General features: G+C 38.7%; 1 protein-coding gene across 1 annotated transcript in view; it reads left to right on the forward strand.

Moving 5' to 3' along the window:
- Positions 1–298: 298 nt before the first annotated feature.
- Positions 299–12,424, forward strand: part of nanos (RNA-binding protein nanos) — a 40,656-nt gene continuing 28,530 nt past the window's right edge. Inside the window, exon 1 of the mRNA XM_090391054.1 lies at positions 299–488. Coding sequence (XP_090247180.1) covers positions 347–488 — 142 coding nt within the window. The 5' untranslated portion in view covers positions 299–346. The remainder of the gene's footprint in view (positions 489–12,424) is intronic.

Consider the following 12,424-nt stretch of genomic DNA (forward strand, 5'->3'; position numbering starts at 1 on the left):
GTTATGACATATTAGTTGGAAACAGGCAAAAAAATAATTTGAAAAAATTGTACAAATTTTTCACTGCTTCTCGGAAATGATAGCAGCAAACTTTCCTCGATGCATTACTTAAAACAATAACTTATTCCATGCCCTCTAAACAACGGATATTTACAGTTTAAAAATTCTTCTAAATGACGCTGTGTATAAAGGAGTGATTCCCACGCTCAGACATGTCGATGATTGGCTAACGTTTATATTTCCATCGCTGGGAAAGTTAGAGTCAGTTGTTTCACTGTTTACAAACAGTGCGGTCGCAAGTAGGTTACTAATGTATTTTTTCCTTCTTTAGAGAATTAAAGTATTTATGGCCGCGGCCAAAATGACTAAGTATTTCGACATGGAAGAACTGCCTGAATTATATCCTTTCAATTCTTCTTTAATTGAAGAAGTGGACAGAATGGTTTCATCTTGCAGTTTTATCAGCTGGCAGCTTTCAATTGTGCAAGGTAAGGCTGTTCGTCACTGACCTTTAGCAGCATCTCAATACAGCTCATTTCTAAGTTATTCACAGAACGCGGTGTACGTGAGAGGAATCGGACAAGTTCGGGCTGCTCGCTGGATATTATCGCACGGAACTTCCTGTGTATTTTTAAGTTAAGCTATCTCTAATGATTCAAATATGTCACTTGAACTATAGGCAACTGCGAATTATCCCTTGCAAGAGATAATTCTGTGCGTTAACTGTATCCTAGCTTTTTTAAGTAATTTTTGATGTACCAGAGGCGAATTATTTTGCAGTCTGACCGATCTAAAACGCTTATCCAGATAGGAAATAATACGAATATAATAATAATATTAAAAATATTGCGTTACGATGTGGTTCTCTTGTTCGATGCTTGTTGCGTCGGCAGGTCCGACTTCTAGAATATTAGTAGCTTATAATAATCACAATTCATGGCGATTTGTGAAGATGAGGCTATAGCCTTCTTCCCTCACCACGTGTTAGTGATTTTAAAAAATTCTGCTGTAAGACGAATTTCCATGATCACCAATGACTATTTAAAAGGTGTCTACAACTATCATTAGTTAACCTTTTGAAATATAATCCTTCCCATTAATATACCATAAAGTTTTAAATTGGCTTGCAGCCGAAAAGTCACGTTTGGCACTGTGGACTCCGTTAGAGCGCTACAGGGCTGATCTTCGAGATGCATACGGATTATGCTGAACGTATCTCCGATGCATGATGCCATTATTTGAGGTGTATGCCTCGAGACCTGGCACTGAATATGATGTAAGAACGACATTTTTGTTCTGCGCAAGCTATTTGCAGTACCCAAAACTGCTTCAAGATGTAAGAGTAGAAATAACATGTACCACCCACCGTTTGTATTTTTGTGTCACGTGAAACCAAGAAACAATGGTAGACAGAATAGTGATGTCGTCTGCCTATAAACAGTTGATTTTCAAACTTCCATGAGCCACCGTAGCTTTAGTTGCCTTTTGGCTGGGAATTTTGCAAAATATCCTGTGTTAATGCAGACCTCTGCATTCCCCCTAGAAATTTCAAATTAACAGATACTACGTTTTTTTCCTTTTTCTTTTTTTTTCCCATAACCTTAATTGCAATTAACTAATGCATTAGACGGAACTGTAATATTGCATTAAAAAGAGAAACAACATTTTTCTGGATTCTTTGAAGGATGAGTTTAATTTATTTTCTCATCTCGACCGTGTTGAGTCCTATTATACAATGGCATATCTATAGGAATAGGTGTTTTTTCCCTCCTAAAAGAAAATTTAAGTCATAATTAAATGCTGAAGTGAATGTCCTTGGGGGAAATTATATTAATAATCGCTAAAGGTTAAAACAAAAATCTCTTTCCCCCCCCCCCCACCCTTCCTACAAAGTGGATTTGCTATTAAATATAAAAATAAGATGTATTTCTGATTTTGGGATTCGTTAGTTTTTCGTAATGTGAAGAGTCTGCTTTTATTATCATTAATTTTTATTTTATGTACTTTTGTCACAGTTGACCTGAAGTGCATTATTTTACATACTAAAAAGTCTGTTTAAAATGGGCATAAAACATCACACTAAAACTTGAATGGGATTTTTAAAATTTATTTTCTATTAAACAGGCTCAATTATTTTGTAACTTATTAACGAAAACTGTTAAACGTTGCCGGAGTTTAAATTCTTTTAAACGCAATGTGCGATTCCGCATTTTCTGCACGAATTTAATAAATAAATAAATGCTGAAATTAATGTTCTGTGAAATTTTGAGATCTGCTGTTTTTTGCAATCTTGGTATTGTATTCTCCACTTGGCAGCCAAGTGGAGAATACAATACCATCAAATTTTCGGTTAGAATATATATTATGGTGGAGAGATGCACAAGATCGGCCAAAATGGAAGAAGCATTGGACTGAAGAAAGCTGTTCATGATACCGAACTAATGTTTCATTATATAGTTCATTGAACTATATAATGAAACATTAGCATATCGTATGGAATATCACTTCCACTTTGATGCCTTGCTGCTGGTACTTGGCTTATGCTTAATTTATTTTTATTTGCTGTATAAACACTTCGTCTTCCGTTTAATGAAATCCACACCTAGCAGTCATGTGTGCATCGAAATATTTACCCTTCGAAGATATCCATATTCGAATCCCGTTCAGGACAAGAGAAATCTTTTTTGGAAACTTTTTTTACTGCACACACAACTGCAATTTATTTCGAAAATCAGGTTTAAATATATCAAAGAATGAGAAAAACACAAAAAAAAAACAGGCAATTAACCATGTGCTGTTGCTATTCATCACGTAATTTATGTTGATATCTGAAGTATATAAAAATAATCACTGAGAATTATTAAGTTCAAGTATCTTTGTTTAAAATTACAAATGGTATTTTGTAATGTGGTGTATGCTTAAACTGATTAGCAAGGGTGGGTGCACCATTGCTAATCAGTTTGCAGTAGAAAAGTCCTTATAAGAACTTTTCAACTGAAGGTAAACTAGTTGGTCTGTCTCATATGGATATCGCAGGGATTTATGTCAGCACAAACAGGCCGGAAACTACCGCAGTTAACAGAGATGCACTAACCTCGTATTTATAGCCTCCGTAGCTCAGTCGGTATAGACGAAGCTCCTTTGTTCGGAAAGATCTGAATTCGATTCCCGTCCATAACGTGAGAAACCTTTATCTGGCCTTTTTCGACTAAAGGCGAGTTATCCAGTCTCATACGGAGGATTTCATCCCTTAAAGCAGGAAAACCTGCTCCGTGAACACGCATCTCCCGATCTACAGACATAAATACATTCTTGTCCCTTTTCCCCTTCCTCCCCAACGTCAGGAACTACGACAAACCGTTTGGGATCGCTTAAAGTCGTATTGTGTAAAATATCGAATCCTGCACCAAGCGGGATATAACCGAGGAGCAGACGCTAATCTCGGATTTGTCGCAATACCAATGTAGCAAAAAAATTGAATAAGTTTATTGTTAAGCACGAAAACAAACTATTTTAAAATGCGTCATGATTAACATTGTGCTAGGTAACCTACTACAGTGAGCCTCGCGACTTACTGAAAGTCTAAATAGAATAAAGCTATTATTATTATTATTATTATTTGACACCTCCAGGGAGTCCAAAGACCCATCGAGGGAGAGTGTGCCAGCAGCAGCGAACGATTGGATCCCATCCAACTACTAACCGCGCTCAAACTTACTTAACTGAGCCATTATTAGCAGAGGCTCTACCAATTGACCAACCTTTGCAGGCTATACCAGCTTTTGAAACCAACACGTGCGGTATTTTTGTTCCGTCATCTTTACAGTATGGAATGGTAATGACCATGTCCCTCTCTCTGAGGCAAAGGGTAGAGAAGGTTTGGAAAATGGGGGTATTTATGCGGAATATCGCATTACAAAACCAAAACTTAAAATCCGATTTTTTTATTTATTTTTTATCTGAAAGAAAGGAAATCTATTTACATAACTTTTAATAACTAACTGAATTGTAAAAATTTCCCCATATTTATTCCTCAGTCATTTTCTATTTATCTATTTAAAATATTTTCGATATTTTATCTATTTAAAAGCATCAACAAAAAAAATCTAACGGTACGTAAGAAAACGAGGTGTCGGTCCGCAAGAATCGCGAAGGTTAAAATAAACCGTAAAGAGTGATAATTTTTTAAACCATAAGATTAATTTTTTTATTGTCGTATTTATTCAGTCCAATTAATTTCTTGCATAGTTTTGCATGTTTTTATATGCTGTAAATAAAAGAGGGGGAAAAGAAATGACAATATTGAATACAGGTTGCCTAGAATATAGAGAAGCATCCTCCTTCGCTAGTTTATTTTGAGTTTGGCAGCGACGGATGCTCTCTTAGGCTTCTTCCAGAGTTGTGCTGTGATTGAGGAGATTGCCCTAATTTTTACAGAGGTACTTTACTTAAAAATTAGTAGTGTAGTGGATTCTGACCAGAGCAGACGTGTTTAGTGGAGCTCCGCGTTTTGAATGTTTAATGCTTTCTATAGTAAGTGGGTGCGGCGTAAGCCGATTATATATGCTAACGCCTCGCGATCGCTAATCGCTTCCTTCCCGGAAAGATGCCTAATGTCGCGGGTACATCCAGTAATTATACGGTACATGGTATGGCCCCCGCTAATGAGGTCCGGCCAGATAAAGGGTCAGAAGAAAACTTCATTGGAAAAATCTACAAGCCCTTCCATGGAGACCATCGTGGATATCTTGTCATTTATAAACCTACCTGATCAGCTAGATTGGACTAAAGCCTGCATACTACAGTGCGACCCAAATGGTGCCCCATACACCGAGGAAGACATAATTGAAAGCCTCGAAACCAAGGTAAGAGGCTCCGATGTTTGGCACCTCGGTGTCCTCAAATTTAATTATATTTTTGTTATTAGTTTCAAGTCCCTTACTGTAAAAGAGTCATTTGTAAATCTTAAAGAACTAGATGTCTGTAAACTAAAATGTAAAATTATATCCATTACCAAAAATCGTAAAATTGATATTATTATCCTGGCAACTCCAAGGAGTCGACAGACTCATCGAGCGAGGCCCGAACATCATGTTCAAGAACAACTATTCGACATTTCACACAGTATCTATCATACCTTGCCTTGAACTCATTCACGGTTGAAGCACCCACAACAGACTCTGGCAGCTTATTCCACTCATTCACCACTCTCCAAGTAAAAAACCTAGCTCTAACACCCTTGTTAACCACATTCTTACCCAGCTTCCATGCATGGCCCCTAGTCCTCCCACCACCAATCCTATTTTCAAAAATATCTTCTGGATCAATCTTATAGAAACCCTTCAGTAATTTGAATGTCTAAATCATATCACCCCTTTTCTGCCTATCAACCAATTTTTGCAACCCACAAATCTTCAACCTCTTCTCATAAGGTTCATTCCACAGACCTGCTATCATCTTGGTCACTCGTCTCTGGATCCTCTCCACTTCCCATCACGAAGAAACCCTGGCGTCCATAACTGGGCACAGTAGTCCAGATGGGGTTTTATCAAGGCTCGATATAGAGGAACAATAACTTGTTTGTCTCTGCATGTTAAAGTATTTTTCAGAAGCCAAGTGATTTGATGAGCTGATTTAGCCACTGTTGCAATGTGCACCCTAAACTTCAATTCCCTATCCACCAACACTTCCAAATCCCTGGCCTCATCAATCTCCTAGAGTACAGTTCCACCAATGCAATATACTGCTGCTATTCTTTTCGCCCCAAAATGCATAACCTTACACTTTGCCACATTAAATTGACATCCATTTTTCCTAGCCCAAGTCCTCCAAACTATCCAAATCATCCTGTAAAATTTTGACATCCTGTGCACTCACAATTGCTCTACCCAACTTTGCATCATCAGCAAACAAGTGAACACTTCCTCTCAGATCCTTTCCTATATCATTGATGAACAAATTGAAAAGTAGTGGTCCAAGAACAGAGCCCTGTGGTACACCACTAGTCACAAGTCGTCTTTTGGACTCAACTCCTGAATAAACCACTCTCTAGTATCTCTCCATCAACCACCCTCCTATCCATCTCACCAACCCTATATCCATCCCCATCTGCTCCAGTTTACTGATTAGGGTTCCATGTGTGGTATCCTGTCAAAGGCCTTGGCAAGGTCTAGTAGAATCACTGTAAACCCATTATCCTTATCAAGTTCAGCTGTCACTGTGTTATAAAATGTGAGCAAGTTACTGAGGCATGATCTACCCTTCACAAAACCATGTTGTCCCCCACACAATATCCCATTTTCATCTATCCAATCCTGTATTCTTTTCTTGACTAATTTCTCTAAGACCTTGACAAAGATTCCTGATATGCTAATCGGTCAATAATTTACAACATTTTCCCCTCTTTCCACCCCCTCGCGACTAACCCAGACCCGAGACTCAAATTAAACATAATCGTCAAGGGTACTGACAATTCTTTAGCTGCTTCTCGTACGACATGAGCTGGTATACCATCCAAAACCACAGATGTATTGACATTGAGATTATGCAATAGACTACTCACCTCCACTTCATTCACCACAATTCCCATATAATCTACTGGTTCATTCATTTCTGCAATGTCACCACCTGGATGATATATTCTTGCAAAGTGCTCACTCAGTAACTCAACTATATCAACTGATTCAGTTACCTCCCTACCATCGGCATTCTTTAAAATCATTCTGCCATGTACATTTTTCCTATTACTTGCAACATATCGAAAAAACTGTTTTTAGGATTCTCTTTAACCTGCATAGCCAATGTTCTTTCGTAATCTTTTTTCCTTTTCTTACCACACTCGTTACCCTTCTGGCCTGCGCTTTATACCATTTATGTGGCTGCCTTTCTCCTTAAATTCCCTCCATTGTTGTTTCTTTTTTTGCAGCTCAAGCTCATCATCATCATCATCAAATTCTTGCCATGTACCCTGAAGGGGTGACAGGATATGATAATACTACATGAAAAAAATTACATCATTACCAACTTCCTATCTACAATTTTCCTCCAAATCAGTCTGTTACTTGTCAAGACTCCAACATTATCAGATCTTATATTTCTATCTTCTAAGGCACTTTGTACCGTATCAATCCACCTATATCTTAGTCTTCCTCTGGGTCGTTTTGCTGCCAACCTGGCAGAGAACACTTGTTTTGCTAATCTTTCCTCACCAATCCATTTAACCCCTACTTGATTTATTATTTGGACTCTAGGCATACAGTCAGCCATTGCTTCATAAAAACACTTCTTAACTGCCTCCCATGCACTACCAACTTCTAGTCCTTGCAGTTGTACATGCCATGGCACTGAACCAATCAAACTCCTAAGCTTGTCATACTTTCCAGCCCGATAATTCCACATGTACCCTGTCTTAATTGTAAATTCCACACCTTTAGCCACCTCCCAAGTCAAGACCCTATGATCACTCTCACCAATTGGTGGCAATGTGGTCATATTTATTACAGCCAAATCCTCAGATGTAATTATTAGGTCAAGCACTCTCTGACCTCTAGTATTTTCCATTACATGCTGTCGCAGATAGTTATCCCTTAATAACTGCATAAAATCCAATTCCTTCCTCCCGTGTGTCCTCACTCCAATCAATGCGACCATAGTTGAAATCTCCCATAATAAATAACCTCCTTCCACTTATTTCTTCTATTTGCTTGTGCATACTGTCTCCACCATCTTTTCCATCACCTGGTCTATAGCAGCACCCAATTGTATATTTTGTTCTGCTAGCCACAATCTCATGCCAAAGGGCCTCAAATGTGCTCTTTTCTCTGCAGCTCATCAGCTATCATCAACAATACTCCTCCCCCCATTTTATTCTCCCTGTCATTCTTGAACACACTATACCCATCACATTCAATCCCACTAGCTATATCATCTACAGTCAGCCATGATTGACTAATGCCAATAACCTGTGGTCTGGAAGTGCCAACCATGGCCAAAAACTCTTCCTTCTTGTTCCTAATACTCCTAGCATTAGTGTACATGAATTTAAGACCCCCCCCCCCGTTAGCCCCATCCCTACCTTGATGCCTTCTTAACTATCCCATTGTGATTTGTTGTCCTTATTCGCTCGGGCATATTATACTCGTTCATACATTCAACTGCCTCCCTAACGTCTGTATATCTACTCCCCCCCCTTAATAAATCTAGTTTCCCTGATTTTGCACATCCACTACTTTCAGCAACACTTTTTCAAGTCTCCTTACACCGTATCCATTCAAATGCAAGCAATCCATCTTATATAGATCCTTTCGCCCATCGGACTCCCTCCACACGTCCACAAATTTCACACCACTCGTCATACATAACCCACGCATAAAGTCATTTGCAATTTTGGCCCTCCTCTTAAACACTTCACTGTCATGCCATGGCAAAAAGACTAATCATCCTAACTCTCTCACTCTTTTCTTTTGCTACCTCAAACAATTCATTCAGGTCCTCTATCATCTCCATTTTATCTCCTTTCAAATCATTCATACCTGCCACAACAATCATTTCTTTCACCTTTTCCTTTTGCTCTCTAATAGACTCAGTTACACCCTTTATGGTCGCACCAGGTTGGTACGATTTTATCAAATCCTCTACTAACACACCTTGTACTAACGAGTCTCCGTACAGCACTCTCCTTCATTTTGTGTACGTTCACACTCATATGCTTATTTTTCCTATCATACTTTTTATTATTGGCTGGTACACTCAGTCGACTTTGCCCTTTGTATCGCTCTGCTCAACAACACGATCTCACTCATTGTATCTATCTCATCTTTTTTATTCTCTGCAAAACCATTAATTTGCTCTGAATTAATACCATCATTCACACCCTCGTAGTTCTCTGGTACAAACCTCACCATTTCTTGTCATATCACTATTTTCTTCATTCTGAAGTTTGACAAAAATATCACACACACGACCTGAAATACACTTTAATTCCTTATTCTCCTTACATTTTCTACACACATTCACTCCTTTATTATCATCTAACCATGCTCCGACCGCACTCCCCAAAGCGTACATTTCGCAGATAGTACACTGAATCATCTCTTTTATATTACCGTTATTGAATAAAGATGGCGAACCATCATTACTGGCCACCATTTTCCTTCGTACGGGAGCCATACTTACTTCTAACGTATTTTATCAAATTTTAAAATGAAACACCAAAAACAGACACACTAAGATCCACAAGGCAAACAAAACTACGTAATATATGAGTAAATTTATCAATGATAACTTAAAATAACACTTATCTTATCAGGAGCTCTCACAAATACAAATTAATACGAATCCCTCTAGCGGCCTGCAATCCTCATATAGCGATTATCATATACTGGTTACCCCCCCAAATCCCAAACAGACTTGTGTCAATGCACTTTGAGAAATTCAGAAAAATCGAGTGCATTGAACACATAACCAGGGACAAAGAGTGGGCACATGTCCTTTCTAATAAAAGAAAGGTAACCATCACACTGAATGAAGGGACCAAAACAAAAGAAATACCTTATGTTATAAAGGTACAAAAAATGTTGGGATTAGTCATCATCCCAGGATGTCCCCCTGCATGCTTTCCATGCAGAAAGATTGGCCATTTAAGAAAAGACTGCAATGCACCGAAATATGAGCAGTGTAATCGAATTGGCCATAACATGAAAGAATGTCCTGGGCAGACATACGCTTCCGTGTTAGCAAAACGAACGGCCATGAACCAGCCAAACATACAAAATGAGCTGGAAAAAGCAGACGATGTTCAAGAAAATCGTGCCTGCTTAGAAGTAAACGAAGAAAATACCTCTGAAAATAGCAAAAAAGTACCACCAAAATCAAGCAAGCTGCAAGAAGAGGGAACACCCTGTACAACCTCTGAAGAAGACAGAGAGGACATCGCAGAAGATAAGGAAAATGCCGAAAAGGATGAAGATAAAATGCGAGAAGAGGAACCACCTTGCATATCCTCTTAGAAACAAACTGTAGAGAGGAAATTGCAAAAAAAAAAAAAAAAGGAACATGTCAAGAAGAATGATGAAAAGCAGCCTACAAGTCCGGAAAATCTGGGGGAAAACAAAAAAAAGCCCAAATGCATTCACCCCCAGTGAGAAGGAACAAAATGAAATTTACGCCTAGCGTAAAAGGATAAAGATAAAGTAAAACCTCAAAGAGAAAAGATCTGCTAATGTCAAAAAAAATTATGAAGAAACCAATCAATATAGTGAGCATTAATTGCAATGGGTTAAACAGCGCAGTCACAGAAATTATTAAGAAACACGATACATCAGAACTACACAGACATTGTAATGCTACAAGACTATATACAGACTCGGAAACAGAAAATTTCACAGAAGCCTGTAGTCTCATTACTACATCATTGGCAAGCCAGCACAAGGTAATGGGATTGCAGGTTTATCAACACTTATCAGAAAAAGAAGCAACATACAAATAATATCACACAGCACCATAATAGAACACAGAGTGCTCGGGGTTGAAATAGCCTGGGGAGACCAAATAGTATCGTTAATCAACATATACAGCCCAACTGAACACAACTACAAAAAACATTTCTGGGATACACTTGAAAATAAAATGATAAAAAACATCATAACCGCCAGGGATATGAACTTCATGGAAAATGACAAATTAGACAGGGAAATTAAAAACATTTTAAAAAAAATAACTTCACACACATAATCCAGCGATGTCTTATAAAGGACACATTTTGCATACTATATCCTACACGGAGGGAATATACATACTCTTCCCCCATCACTGACTCACGGCTAGACAGAATATACATAAGCCAGCATCTAAAGTCCATTGTAAAGGAAGTTTGCCACGCACCACTAACTTTTAGTGACCCCCATTTGGTCGAGGCCAAACTGTCCCATAAGACCTTAGACAGCAACACATGTACAAACAGAAATTACCCGCTATGGAAACTAAATTACAGCATTATTAACACAGAACAATTCCATCGGAAATTAAACAAATACTAGATGATATAAAAAAAATAGCAAATTCAATGGAGCCATGAACAAATTCAAAATGCAAGTAAAAAAAGCCGCCATAAAGATAGGGAAACAAAAAAATACAACACAAACAAAGAAAAACTAAACATTATTATTATTATTATTTCGGGCGACTCCAGGAGTCCTTAGACTCATCGAGGGAGGCCCTAAACATCATGTCCACACAACTATGCGATTACATTCTCACAGTATCTATCATACCTTGCCTTGAACTCGTTCACCATCATAGCACCCACAACAGACTCTGGCAGCTTATTCCACTCATTTACCACTCTAAAAGTAAAGAACCCAGCTCTAACACCCCTGCTAACTACACTCTTGCCCAGCTACCATAGGTGTCCCCTAGCTCTCCTACCACCAGTCCTGATCTCAAAAATATCCTCTGAATTAATCCTATAGAATCCCTTTAGCAATTTGAATGTCTCAATCATATCTCCCCTCTTCCGCCTATCAACTAGTTTCTGCAACCCACAAATCTTCAACATGTTTTCATATGGTTCATTCCATAGACCTGTTATCGTCTTAGTCACTCGCCTCTGGATCCTCTCCACCTCCTCTCCATCAAGAAGGAACCAAGGTGACCAAATCTGGGCACAGTAGTCGAGATAAGGTCTTATCAAGACTCGGTACAGAGGTACAATAACTTGCTTGTCTCTGCTTGTCAAGGTATTTTTCAACAACCAAGTGAGTTGATGAGCTGATTTAGCTACTTTTGCAGTGTGCCCCCTAAACTTCATCTCCCTATCCACCAACACTCCCAAGTCCCTGACCTCATCAATTTCTTGGAGTACAGTTCCACCAATGTGGTATACTGCTGCTAATCTTTTCACCCCAAAATGCATAACCTTACATTTTGTCACATTAAATTGACATCCATTCTCCTTAGCCTAGAACTCCAATCTATCTAAGTCATCCTGCAAGACTTTGACATCTTCTGCATTCACTATTGCCCTACCAAACTTTGCATCATCAGTGAACAAATGAATTGTTCCACTTAGATCCTTCCCTATATCGTTAATGAACAGATTAAACAGCAGTGGTCCAAGAACAGAACCCTGCAGCACACCACTAGTCACAGGCCGTCTTTTGGACTCTACTCCTGAATAAACTACTCTTTGATATCTCTCCATCAACCAACCACCTATCCATCTCACCAACCCTATATCCATTCCCATATGTTGTAGTTTACGGATTAGTATTCCATGTGGTATCCTGTCAAACGTCTTTGCCAGGTCCAGCAGTATCACTGTAAACCCATTTCCCTTATCCAGTTCAGCCGTCACCTGTTATAAAACTTGAGCAAGTTACTGAAGCATGATCTACCCTTCACAAAGCCATGCTGTCCCCTGTACAGT

The sequence above is a fragment of the Typopeltis vanoorti genome, chromosome 4 (genome assembly GCF_054136105.1).
Source record: "Typopeltis vanoorti isolate ZY-2024b chromosome 4, IOZ_Tvanoo_1.0, whole genome shotgun sequence".
Taxonomy (NCBI): domain Eukaryota; kingdom Metazoa; phylum Arthropoda; class Arachnida; order Uropygi; family Thelyphonidae; genus Typopeltis; species Typopeltis vanoorti.